Below are 14,083 nucleotides of genomic sequence, written 5' to 3'. Positions count from 1 at the left end.
CTGTGATGGTTTGCAGTTTGGATGCAAGTCAACAAAACAAGAGATGATGTGTCCTCTGTTAAGTGTGCTTGTCACATTTGCTGTAATCTCTTTACATGAATATCATCATGTACACAGTTCTCTGCTTGTCTATTCACTCCCATGAGTGTAAAGCACTGGAGACAAGATGGAGGTCAGGACAAACATGATACAGGCACATCAACAATATCTGAGGTTATTCTGGATGTCAGTTTCTTTTGTTTTTTTAATCTTGTCATTTAGACAGTGAACATTGTCTCAGCTGTTTTGTGTTAGTTTTCAGGAAATGAGACAGGGGTTCTTCTGAAGAAATCTCAGAGCTAAAAGCAGGAGCTGGAGATCGTGATCGTCTCCACGATGTTCAAATGCAACGTGATTGGAAATACAAAGGCAAGCAGATGTTCTTCTGAAACACATTTGCTGAAAAATTAGTTGTAAAATGCAAGCAGATGTTCTTCAAAAACATATTTGCTAAGAAATTAGTTGTAACATGCCTGAAGAAACTGTGGTGTTTTACAACTTGAATCACTGGCTTTCATTCCCCCCTCGGGATTAACAAAGTTCATCTTATCTTAGATATTTCTCTTAAATGCACTTAAAGAACTGGTTGGAAAATATATAACACAGTGTTACAGTGCACTTTCTAATTGTTCGACAATGTGAACTTGACATACAGTTTTGTTTTTGCTACAATAAAGACTAATCACATGCATTTTGACATTTTGCCCTGGCTGGCAAAATATATGGGTCACTGCTGCTCACATTACCCACTTTATTTAAACTGCAATCATGCACAAGTCTTTTTTTTTGAACCATAGGTTTTCGCGGGACTTCAGCTGGAATTGTGGGAGGGAGGGTGAAGGAAGGGAGGTGGGATTGAGGAGGAGGAGGGATGTGGATGGAGGTCTGGCTCTGTCATCTCCACATAAACCGGCTGGGGGATTTTTTTTTTCTCCCCACCACTCCTGCAGCAGCAAACAAAGAGCAAGATGGAAAAGTCATTGTACATGTTGGCTGCAGTGATTTTTCTGGGAGGTTTTTTAGGTGCAGCCGGAGTGCTGATAAACGATGCAACAACCCAGAGTTATTCATTTTTCAACAACACAGCTACAACCACAACTGTGAACTGGACCAAATCTGTCACTCGGGAGAATCAGAGCAGAGACCGAGCCACTCCAGCTACAGCAGAGACAAAGTTGTTCTCCACCAATGCCAGAGGCAAGCGGCTGGAAACCGAAAACAGAAATAAAGACAGTGAAGAAGTCAACAACAACAGCAGAGAAGAAGAAGAAGAAAGAGATGACAGCAAGACAAAAGATGAGAAAACTAAACTGGGTAGGAAAGAAATATCACTTTTATCTTCTTCCAAGTCGCCACTGTTACTTTTCACCTGAAGCCGGAGAGACTTCAAGCTAATTAAACCCAGTTATTAAAGTTAATTAAATAAGCAGTTAAGCGCAATTAATAAATGATGCCTTCAGGGAACCGCTGAGCCTCTGATTTACCTCTGATTTGCTCAGCTCAGCCTGTGTAAACCTGTAAATCACAAATCAACTTCCATTACATTGTTTACGGAAATACAAGGGTTTAAAGTTTTGTAATGGTAAAAACTAGTTTTTATAATTTTGTTATAGTAAATCTTAAACCATTTGTTTCAACTCACTGAGTTCATTTTATTTAAGATGGAACAGACTGGAGGTAAATCTGAGCCAGACCTTTACAAAAACTCTCCTGCCTTGGATTCATCTCACAAACATATTTAAAACATATTGTTTTATGTAGCACTTGTTTTTTTTTTTTTAATTGTTTCACCTATGGATTACTTTTTTTAGTCTTTAAAACGTCATAAAGTAGGCTAGTAAAAACAAACTGCTAAAGGTGTTGTGTTCAAATGGCTTATTTTGTCAGACCAACTGTCCAGAACCCAAATATATTCAGTTTATTTGGAAAGAAAATAGAAAAATGCATCAAATCCTCAATTTTTATTTATTATGTTATTTATTATTTTTAATATTTACTTCATAGTTGTTGTGAAAACGTCCCTCAACCTAAAGAGAACAAAGCTGTTTTGACCTGCCAGTGTGAGTAGTGTTTGTGACTGATGGGAATGTTATTGCTTGCTCTCAAAGCCATAAAATACCCTGCAGCTGTAGCTCCCGTCTTCCTGCTCTGCTGAAGGTTTGACTGCACGTTCTTGGCCCCTAAACTTTGTCTCAAATTACATTCAAACCCTCCACAGATTCACTTATCTGTAGTTTTTCCAGACAAGCAGTGGAGGAGGAGGAAGAGGAGGAGGAGGAGAGGGCCTCCAAACTTCCACTGAGCTGACCCAGGATGATTAGAGATATTCCACATAACAACCTCTGGGACCTCATGTTACATCAGCCGTGTATTTGCTTACTTAGAAAAACCCAGAGAGCGTTTAACTCTTCATCAGTCAGTCCCAGAGCTCTTTCTACACAGGACCAGCATCTCCAGCCAAGCACAGACACAAACTCGAAGATTTTATCTCTTGATTGCTTTTCATTTTCCTGACAGACTGTCCTCCCCTCGGCCTGGAGTCCCTGCAGGTTGACGACAGCCAGATCCAGGCTTCTTCCTACCAGCGGATGGGTCTGGGTCCTCACAGGGGGAGGCTGAACATCCAGGTCGGTCTAGATCTGGATCAAAGACAATTCAAACACCAAGTACAGAGAACGGACTCAGAGTTTCAAAAAGATTAGCGTGGTTTATTTATTTGATCTGACAAGATTAAAGAACCCCAATTAAAATTCATTTAACTTTCTAGCCAGAAATCTGCTTTGTTCATTTTCCCAGGGGTCTTTAATGACTCCATCTCAGCAGATGGAAGAGCAGGAAAAAAACTCATGAGGACACAGTGTAGGCAGATTATCACTGCACATGTGTAATTTTAAGCTTCAGAGTGAATGATCCTGCTGAGGTCTATAAGATAATCAAAAATAAATATTTGTGGCTATTAAAAATAATTGTTTCGGCTATAAATTACAGTAAAAATGGGTGACTGAAGTTGCAAAGAGGGGAATCCTTCAATTAATGTTTTTAACGAGAGTCAAGTTTGGGTTTTAATCTTTGCAAAAGTATGAGTAGTTCTGTAAAAAAAGTAGCTGTTGTGGTTGTTACGTTTACTTATACAGCCTCTGGATTGACACAGAAATGAAAGGATGAGGAGAGACGTTTTACTGTGCCTTTAAAGCATTTCCTCTCCACTTTATTTGTCGACTGTTTCGGATAATTTGTAGCTACAAGGCAGATAAAGACAGTATTTGATAAACAAAGGTAGTCCAGTTAATCTGAACCAAATAGTTAAATGTTAATTCTGAAAGTAAACTGCAGTAATTATGACAAAAACTCATGATGTACACACACAATGCATCCAGCATAAAGCTGAGTGAAGGGAAGGTCAGTGACCACATACAGGTAACACGCTGCTTGAACCAGGCCTCTTATTAGCTCAGCTGGGGCCTGATTGGTTGAGGCTAGGCCCCGCCCACATGTGACTGAGCAGGACGTTAGGCAATATATTGCCTAACGTCCTTACGGATTGACTTCATGTTAAATTTTATTCCCATCCATAATTTCCACTGCATATTTTTGAAGCTAATGGACCGTACAGTAAAGTAGGTTGCCCAAACTCTCCATCTCTTTTTTTCCCTCTGTTTTTATTGGCATGCAGAATTACCACTGTAATAAAACTGTGACTGGATTTGCAGTAGAAAGTGTCCTTGCTGAGCACTTTTATAGTTTTTCAATGATTAGAGTCACTTAACTATTCAGTTAAATCATAAGCAGTGGTATTCAATATCCCTGCCCCCCCCCCCCCCTTGTTCTGCAGTCTAAAAGCTGCAGTCTGCAGTCTGAAAGCAATTATTTTCCAATCAGGTCAATGCCAAAGTGTTATGCAATGCTTCACATTGAGGCAGAGCCAGGAGCATTTTGGTTCCATTTAATGGCTTCTTCAGTTGACAAAAAAAATTCTGTTTAACATGTTTTTTTTTTTTTTTTAGTCTGGCATTGAGGACGGGGACTTGTACGATGGAGCCTGGTGTGCAGATTACAAAGACCGGCACCAGTGGCTTGAGGTGGACGCCATCCACCTCACCCTGTTCACTGGAGTCATCCTGCAAGGCCGAAACTCCATCTGGAGGTCAGGTAGTATCAGGATCAAAAATCTGAAGAGTTTATGTTCCAAAATGAAATATCCACCTAGAAAAAAGAGATTTGTAACATGACAAAATTACTGAAAACACAAATCATTTGCAGACAAGCTGACTGCACTTTTACAGATTGGACCCTAGAGGTACTGAACAGTTGGGTGGATGTGAAGTGTTTTGGAAATTAGCTCTTCATTTGATTTAGTGGTTGTTTAAATTCTCTATTCTGTGCAACAAAGACCCACTGCACTGAAATCTATGAAAATTAGATTTTTTGTTCCTCTTGGTGCTCACTGTAGTTGGGACTGGGTCCAAACCTACAAAGTACAGCTGAGTAATGACTCTGTGGATTGGCAGACCTGCATGAATGGGACAGAAGAAGCGGTAAGAACTACTTATTGTATTTTCAGATTTAAGGAATGTACCAGCCGTGACCAGTGGAGTTCATACAGATGGAAAACAGATTTTGAAGAGTTTGTGTCAAAGTAAAATATGTACCATGAACAAAAAGTTAGAGAAACAACTTAAAATGAAAACATATGAGGAGAGTGTTGCAAGAAACCTTCATTTGTCATTGATATAAAACACTTTCACTGGCTATACACCAATCAGCCACAACATTAAAGGTCCCATATTACAGAAAGTGATATGTCCATGTCTTTTTGATTATAAAGCAGGTCTAGGTGCTGCATACATACTGTGAAAGTATCAAAGCGTACAATCCACAGACAGAATGCACACAACTCGTGTTCAAAAATTGAGCCTTAAGATGAGCCGTCACGACTTCTGTAACTTTGTGATGTCACAGCAAAAAAGTCTCCACCCTAAGCTCTTCCTCCACCATGGCCCACCTGGACCCAATGTCCAACCTTGTACTGTCCAACTGTATTTCTCAAAATGTTTCCCTGAAATCTGCTACATTTTTATTATATGACTCATAAAACAGCCAGCCAATCAGAAGAGAAGCTCAGAGCCTCTCTTCTGATTGGCTGACTGACCTGTTGTTGCTAGAACTCCAGAGAGAAGCCTGAGATGGGAGATGTAAAACTACAGGGAGATGGTTTTTGGTACTTATGGATATCACAACTTAAATAAAACATGGGGCCTTTAAAGCCAGTTACTGGCTTCAATGTTGTGATGGATCAATACACTTTTTCAGAAGATGCTACACTGTTTGAGTCAATGCGATCTCCCATTGAATTGTACAGATATTTGAAGGGAACCAGAATCCGGAGACTCCTGTTCTCGGAGTCCTTCCTGTTCCCACTGTCGCCCGTTTCATCCGCATCAACCCGCAGACCTGGTACCCCAACGGCACCATTTGCCTCAGGGCTGAGATACTTGGCTGTCGTGTTGACGGTAGGCAGTCTGAGTCTGAGTAATAATGATTCATTTTAAAAGTTTGCTTTGAGAACGAGCTCTTCATAGTGACTAATATGTCAAATATATCAAAATGTTGGCATAAATGTAATTCTGTCAGCCAACAAAAGGAAACCAAGCTGCTGAAACTTCATGTTTTACTTCTTCTTAGATCCAACTGACATCTACGCCTCAGAGCGAGAGCCAGGATCAAAGGACACTCTGGACTTCAGACACCACAACTACAAAGAGATGAGAAAGGTTAGAGTGTGATGAAGGGCTGAAAGGCCACGTATACACGATGAGTAACTTAGGATTTTACTCACAGTCTTAACAGTTTACAGATTTTCCTCAGAGTTCACATTTAACCCTTTGAAGGCTTTCAGTCCAACTTGTCTTCTTAACCCTGAAGCTAATGAAGTCTGTGACTGAGGAGTGCCCGGACATCACCCGCATCTACACCATCGGGAAGAGCTACATGGGCTTCAAACTCTACGTCATGGAGATCTCAGATAACCCCGGCAAACATGAACTTGGTACGAATTATTCAACTTTTCTAGCTGAAAACTTAAATTCACAACTTTCTGCACCAGAATTCATCATATTTCTTGACTTACCCTGAGTTGACTGCTCAGGGGCCCAGTTCAACGTCCTCCAGTGTTTATCCAGCCTCGTTTCTCTGCAGCGGCACCAAACTGCGAGGCAGGGGAGTCTTGTAGAGAAGGCCTCTCTTGTATAAACAAACTGATAACAGTTTGAAATTGGAGACTGCACACTCAACCCCCAAACAAGCCAGATTTCTTTGCGATATTGTCTTCAGATGCAGGGAATTGTGACCACCCTACATCTGCCAAAAAGTTTAAATAAATTAAGTGGAGCTCCAGCTTGTATTTCTTTCCTATCAGAGAAATGGCATAAATACGTGTCAAAACAGCTTCACTCTCAAGGGGGAATGATGGGAATTTAGGTTATTTAAGTATCAACAGCTGTCGACAAAGCCAACAGCTTTAAATATGAGTGGTTTTGTTGTTTATTCTGGTGGCAAACCAAGAAGAAGAGGGGCAGCGACGCACATCTTTGAAGTTACACAAAATGCTCCTGTATCGAGTGCAGATCTTGTGTCTTTGGAGACTTTATATTCAGGAATGTTTGCCATTAAGTCTGGCCGATCTATGTGTGATTATTGGCAAAGTGCTGCAGACCAGGTCCACACTGTTGCCTAACACAATACAAAAGGGTTGAAAGTTTTATCTAAGTGATTGAATGTGTTCCCGATGTGCCTCTGGCTTTTAACTTTGACCTACAAAACAAAACAGACTCAAGATTTCAGTGTTTAAATTCAGTTTTCAGTACGACCTGTTGCTCTGCGTTTTGCACGTTATGTCTTTGCACCAGTGCCAGCAGGATGAATTTCTCCACGTGTAATACTTGGCAGGTAAAGTGACTGTCTAGTTTTTACTCTTGGCAGGCGAGCCAGAGTTTCGCTATGTGGCAGGGATGCACGGGAACGAGGCTCTTGGTCGAGAGCTGGTCCTCAACCTCATGCAGTACTTATGCAGAGAATACAAGAAGGGCAACCAGCGCATCGTACGACTGGTCACTGAGACACGAATCCACCTCCTGCCCTCCATGAACCCTGACGGGTACGAAGCAGCTTATGAGAAGGTGAGTAACACATTCAGTGACATGGTGTAGAGTTAATAAGCTTTTTTCTTATGTTTTTTCCCCCTAGATGCTTAAAGGACAGTGGGCAAACTGCTTCCTATGATATTGTTTTCTCTCCACAGTAGCTGAACCTTTGTCTGTCAAAGCCCTGTCTTAGTGTAGGAGATATTGCAACCATTAAAAACACGATTTTGCTGGAAACACTGGGATACGTTTTCAAAATACATCAACAGGCCTAATGAAAGCATTATATTTACCTTTCCTCAGTGTCATGTATTACCTGTTGAAACTGGATGTAGAGGTAGAACATTCATTCTTTACTAGAAACAGCCAAATAGAGGAAGGGAGGTTGATTTGATATGAAAGACAGAGGGCAGAGATTTTGGAATCAAATCTGTCTCACCTGATTTTGACATTTAAAAGCCTGTGAATAACTGACATTAAGTGTCTGAATTTTATTTTTTTTTGACTGACAAATTCAAAATGAAAAATTCAACATGACGTCACATGACCAATGGAGCATAATTCAATTGGCTGGATGTTGTTTCAATTTGAGACAGAATCGATTGCGTATTCTTGGTATTCTGGATGTTGAATCTGAATTTTTAACTTGAATTTTGGGATCTGAATTTAGCCTAGTCTTTTAAAAGGCTTAAAATGAGTCTTTAACAATAACTACACTGAATGGAAAAAAATCACTCTTTAAATGAACAAATCTGGCTCTAGTACAGTCTTGTTCCAGATGTTGTCCACTCTGCTTTTTGACTGTGTTTCTGACTGACTGATCTGCTGCAGGGCTCAGAGCTGGCCGGCTGGGCTGAGGGACGATACAGCTACGAAGGAATCGACCTGAATCACAACTTTCCAGACCTGAACAACATCATGTGGGATGCCCAAGAGAATGCAGCAGATCCATCCAAAGTCCCCAACCACTACATCCCCATCCCGGAGTACTACACTCAAGAAGATGCTACTGTGAGGAGATGGAGCTTTAGCTGTGTATCAATCAACAGACACTCCTGAGCAAGTTTAGCAGTTTACTTAGAGCCAAGTGTAGGATTTGAGAAATGTCTTATTTTGGCGCCACCTGGTTGTGTGGATGCCAGTAAAGAAACTCGAACCACAAAAATTCAACATAAAACCAAGAAAAGGGACATTGAAAACAGACTAGTAATTAATGAATATACTGTATAAATATCAGAGAAAAGATTTTCATGAAATACAGATTACTGAGCCAAAGATGCCTTTACCAAAACAACCAAGCTAAAAAAAGGGTTTGCGGTTCATCAGTGCACAAATGTAGGTCACACTGAAAAGCAGTTATTTGTTCGGGTTATGTTTCCACCATCATGGAAGTGCAGGAAATAATTTCAGAGCCAAGAAAAAAATCACAGTTTTCCTGGAAGCCTGAGGATTGTCACTCAGTTTGGTAACAGTTTCCATGTTAAAGACAGGCTAATGTTGGCCTATGAATATAGCCTATTTAAATACTTTGAAAGTATTAGTTTTATTCTGCTCTGCGATGGATATGTCACAGTTGTGTTTTAAGTTCTTAGATGAGCTGCTTTTAACTCCCGGTGTGTTGGAGGTTTTTCTAGGGAAAAACTTAACATTTACATTTTATGCTGCTTTATACTCCTACTCCACTGCATTTCCGAGGAAAGTATTGTTCCTTTGAGTTCACTACATTTATCTCTCAGCTTCATAAACAACACATTATGAGGTCATAAAATACTAAGTGTTATGAAAGACGTTCTGGGGTTTTGACCCCTCACAACAAAAGCAGTCTGTATTTGGGGTCCCTTACTCTAAACTGCTCACATGGTTTAATTTTACTGTTAACTGTTGAAGGCACAACATCTCAAAGGAGAGCAGAAATAACAGAAATATATATATATATATACACATATATATATGTAAACAACCTTTATACAAATTTGTGTAGCAAATGTAATTTTTTCCCATTTATTACCCAGTTATTACCCTTTGGAAAGACTGATCTAGCAAACTGTATAAAAATTATGAGCATAAGTATCAACTATCTAATCTAATCTAATATTATTATATATTATAATATATAATTTATATGGGGCATTTTTCTGCAGAAGCAGGTACTTTTGATACCTGAAGTACAATTTCTGATAATACTTTTACTTAAGTAGGATTTTAATGCAACAACAGCACACAGATATGTACATTCATATACTGGTACTTTTATTAGAGTAAAGAATCTCCTTCCACCACTGTCCAGGTTGCACCGGAGACCCGGGCCGTCATCAGCTGGATGCAGGACATTCCCTTCGTGCTCAGCGCCAACCTCCACGGCGGAGAGCTGGTGGTTACCTACCCCTTCGACTGCACCCGTGACTGGGCCCCACAGGAGGACACCCCCACGGCAGACAACGCTTTCTTCCGCTGGCTGGCCACCGTCTACGCCTCCACTAACCTGGTGATGGCCAACCCCGACCGCCGCATCTGCCACTACGAGGACTTCCAGGCGCACAACAACATCATCAACGGCGGCGCCTGGCACACGGTCCCCGGCAGTGAGTCCCTCCCGTCAGCTCTGAGAAGGATCAGGTTTAGTTCAGCTGTTAAAGATGATGCTGGCTGCTCTCAGTTCATGTGAGGAAAGAACTAGGTTAACTGTAGTCTGTAATTTGGCTTTTTGCTTTAAAAAAAAGGCTAATTGAAAAACTAAATTAGTGGTTAAACCACTTAGTTTGGCAGATTAAAGAGATTACCTACCTTTTTATGGATGTAATGTTGTTCTCTTAAGGATCACATTCAGTTGTTTTTCCCACAAAGATACTAATCCCATGCACATAAATCTGATTTGAAACACTGAAGGTTGTTTTATGTTGGAAAATCAAAGGATAGCTGAGTCAATTTTAGTTCAATTAACCTCTGAGTTTTTACTTTTACAGTGCAGCAATTGGCACTTTGTCAATAACGTATATTCACTGAATGGTTTGCTTTACTTTTATTTTTCAAATTCTAGTGATTTGTATTTTATCCTTATCCCTACTTCTCCTCCTTGTGATTTTCTCCCGTGCGCTGAGGTCAAACAATACTTTCTATCAGCTTTTTGCAGAAATAAAACTAATAAATTCAATCTTTCATCTTCTGAAGCAGCTCTTTTTGGTTTTTTTTGCCTATTTCTGTGTGTTTTCCACAGGTATGAATGACTTCAGTTACCTGCACACCAACTGCTTTGAGGTGACGGTGGAGCTCTCCTGTGATAAGTTCCCTCATGTGAGTGAGCTTCCCATCGAGTGGGAGAACAACAAGGAGTCTCTGCTGATTTACATGGAGCAGGTCAGCAGAGTCCGTCCATCTGTCCAGAAAAAAATCTGCCTTTTATCTCCTCTTTGAGTTCTGGCAATGCAACGTTTTGTCTTCACTCAGGTTCACAGAGGGATCAAAGGTGTGGTGAGGGACAAGCTGACCAAACAGGGAGTCGCAGATGCTCTAATCAAGGTGGAGGACCATCACCACGACATCCGATCAGGTCAGCCAGATTTTTGTTTGTTTCTTTACTGGTTGCATAATAAACTGAGAGACACAGAATTCAGAAAAGACAGAGCAGAGGGTTGTGGTTTCAGTTGTGATCTTCATCTTGGGGTGGAGATCTGGTCCTCAGAGACCATCCCTGGGCAGTCACAGATTCTTAAAGATTCAGAAGGCTTGTGAGAGAAAAACAAAGCCTAACAAAGCTAACATTACTGGATGTGTTTTGTTTGTGTTGTCAATTTGTCGTGTACATATTTTTGCATAGATCAGCCAAATGTAGACGATGACGTTGAGATATTTTTTAGTGCATCTAAATAGTGTGATGATCAAAAACCTCACCTGTGCAGGGGTGGACAGTAACAAAGTACATTTAGGTGAGTACTGTACTTAAAGACCCCTCTGATGAATTTTTTTTTACATGGGCATGTTAGCCTTGTTACCCTTGTTAACATCCATATGATGTTTTTTTTATATAACACACTATATCATGAGTCAACACCATGGCTGCGCATTTTCACCTTGGAACTGCAGTGAACCAATGAGAGAACAGATTCAGACAGCCTGGGATTCATACGTTGCACAATTAAGGAACCAATCCTGTCAGCTTGCCGAGACAGGGAGCGAGGAAAATAAACTTGAAACCTTATCAGTACAGAGAGCTAGCATTTGCATTAGCACATCCACTAACACTGTGTCAGCCACTGCCAGTTGCGAGCCTACAAACAACACAAACAAATAAAAGATGCTCACTACGCTAACTGCTCTGATACGTCTGCTAGTCTCTGATTCTGGTCTCAACAGACTCCTGATCTGAGTCTCACTGTGGCTCAAACATGATGCTGAGTCTCTCTGATGTTTCCTCTAACACTAATCATCTAGATACATGCTTCTTCTTTACCACTCACTGAAATCTCGTCAGTACAGAGATTGATTGTTTGCATCAGCACAGGCACTAACACTGTGTCAGTCACTGCCAGTTACATGCCTTTCTATTTTACTTAACATTAACTTGTATTGTATTGTAAAGTTTGTCATGGAAAACCAGGACAGTCAGAAATCTTTTGTGGAAGAAGGAGAGATGCTAATTTCTGCACCAACAGCAGGCAATTTTATCCATAGGTTTGTTCATATATTCTTCAGCAGATGTTATTGCATTAATGCTACTGCTCTCATTCTCTGCACCAGCACAAATCCGCAGCTGAATGCAACAAGCTCACTGCTGTTCTCTGGCATTCTAGGAACTTTGCTTAACTCCACCTTTGTAAATGATCCCATTTATTTCCTGTAGCTGCTGACGGGGACTACTGGCGTCTTCTGAACCCGGGCGAGTACAAGGTGGTGGTTTGGGCCGAGGGTTACTTCCCGTCCATGCGTCGGTGCCATGTTGGAATGGAGCCACATCCCACCATCTGTGATTTCACCCTCACCAAAACGCCCATTCAGAGGCTGAAGGAGATCCGGGCCAAAGGAGGGAAGATCCCCCAGGATCTTCAGCTACGTCTCCGAGCCCTCAGGCTCCGCAAGCTTCGCGCCAGCACCAAGGCCATCAACCGCCGCAGGGAGAGCCAGAGGCTGCAGCAGGAGCAGCTGCTGCAGAGGAGGAGAGCTCGGTCCTCTGGAGCCCGGAGAGCGTGAGGGGAGAGGGGACGACGGGCTGAAGAAGCCTCAGAGATGAGCTGGATAATGGGTTAAAGAAGTTCAGTCCAAGATGAGAAAAATGCCATCTGGGTGTTGACCGTGATATTAAAGGGTCAGTTCACACAATTTACAAAAACATTTTTTTTCTACACAGCTCCAGTGATATCAAGACATGCAGACAGATTTGTGCTGAGGTTATTAAATTTCAACTTCCACCAATGTGGCTATAAAAGCTATAAAATCTTACATTTAAAAAAATTACACAACTTTGTTTTTGGGTGTGCTGACCCTTAAAGGCAGATTACCCCATGACAGTCACACGAATACCGGCAAGTTGACAAGACACTTAAGGGTTTTTATACAAATGCAAAGATACAAGCTGAAAATTATAAGATCAAAACAACTTCTAAACAAGTTGCACAAACAAGTTACTGACCTTTTTAAAGGATTAAGGACATCTACACAGTTCTGAACAGGCATCCTGAGTGATAATGTTCACATTCACTTAGCTAGTTTCTTGTAAATGAACTGTTTAGTTCCTCATTATAGCGGATGATGCTGTAGTGTTTGTTACTTATCTGTGAAGAGACTGAGTTGAGGATTTAAGTGTCAGCTGGTCTGATATGTCATGTTTTTTTTTTAACACTGCGTCTGTTGTTGTTTCTTTGACTGAAGTCCAACAGGACCATAAACTTGCAAATAAATATTACTTATTTGTGTTTTCTGCATTTTAGTGTCTAAATCTCCGCTCAAGGTAAAGCTTGACAACAGCTTCGAACTGACAGAAACTGTTGTTAACCTGTGGGTCACAACCCCCCAAAAGGGTCATGAAATAGGAATAAAGCATCACAAGAACGTTGTCAAGACTACAACCTTGCTAACACGTCTTTGTGATTTGAATATATCTTATGGCAAAGCCACTAATTTCAACCTCATTAGTATGATGGAGGAAAAGTAAGGAGATCATCAAAGATGAAGGATTTATTTTCTGTAAACCATTAAAGTCACTCTGTAAAATTTTCTGCCCATCCTTTCAGAAGATTAAATATGTCACAGGACAATGAAAAGTTTGAGCTGCTGGTGCAACTAGATGAAAAGTCTCAGGATAGCGAAAATAATCAGGAATCATCCTCTGGGAACCACAAACATCTCTACAAAATTTAATGACAATCCATCTAATAGTTGTTGAAATATTTCAGTCTGGACCAAAATGGTGGACTGAGAGGACATTGTCATCCCTAGAGCCAGGACATTAGTATATATATTATAGTACATGATTTTTCCTTTTAAGATTTTTTTCATTTCATAATTTTAAAGGGCAGAAGAATTATCCAGACACACAAAAAGTCCAAAGATGTGAGGAAATAAACCCCTAAAACTCAGCTATAAGCTGCACTGAGTGGCCCCGAGTCCAAAGTTGGGAACCAGTGGTTTAGAAGATATTTTTTCGATGATTTTGACTGCCATCTAGTGGTTAAATTTCATCACTGCATGTTTGAAATTTCAGTATTGGAATCCCAAAAAATAATGAAAACCAAAAATACTGGACCCAAACACCAAACAGTCAGCAGTGCAAAACAAGCTAACCTTTTATTTCAGTGATAATAAGTACCGTTTTAGTATCATTGTCGGGATTACTTCCTGTGTATAGCCATGTAGGAAACAACAGTGAGAGCAATTCAACAAGTTTTTGTCTCCTGTCCACCCCTCCCCAAGCC

General features: G+C 40.7%; 1 protein-coding gene across 1 annotated transcript; it reads left to right on the top strand.

The window, feature by feature from the left end:
• Positions 1–957: 957 nt before the first annotated feature.
• On the top strand, positions 958–13,084 carry cpxm1a (carboxypeptidase X (M14 family), member 1a). The gene is made up of 13 exons (XM_071497971.1): positions 958–1,353; positions 2,557–2,666; positions 4,044–4,183; positions 4,490–4,574; positions 5,399–5,549; positions 5,722–5,810; positions 5,962–6,085; positions 7,018–7,214; positions 8,010–8,189; positions 9,466–9,760; positions 10,393–10,532; positions 10,623–10,725; positions 12,016–13,084. Exons 1-13 carry the CDS (start codon positions 1,008–1,010, stop codon positions 12,360–12,362), a joined length of 2,307 nt encoding a protein of 768 aa, XP_071354072.1. The 5' UTR covers positions 958–1,007; the 3' UTR covers positions 12,363–13,084.
• Positions 13,085–14,083: the final 999 nt, after the last annotated feature.

Source organism: Trachinotus anak, unplaced genomic scaffold, assembly GCF_046630095.1.
Source record: "Trachinotus anak isolate AG129_WGS33_773 ecotype Australia unplaced genomic scaffold, CSIRO_AGI_Tana_v1 ptg000015l, whole genome shotgun sequence".
NCBI lineage: Eukaryota > Metazoa > Chordata > Actinopteri > Carangiformes > Carangidae > Trachinotus > Trachinotus anak.
This window is presented reverse-complemented; position numbering and strand designations above follow the sequence as displayed.

Coding starts and splice junctions, on each gene's coding strand:
- cpxm1a (XM_071497971.1), top strand. CDS start 1,008: ATGGAAAAGTCATTGTACATGTTGGCTGCAGTGATTTTTCTGGGAGGT. Junction 2,667..4,043: donor GGGGGAGGCTGAACATCCAG/GTCGGTCTAGAT, acceptor TTTTTTTTTTAG/TCTGGCATTGAGGACGGGGA. Junction 5,811..5,961: donor ACTACAAAGAGATGAGAAAG/GTTAGAGTGTGA, acceptor TTAACCCTGAAG/CTAATGAAGTCTGTGACTGA.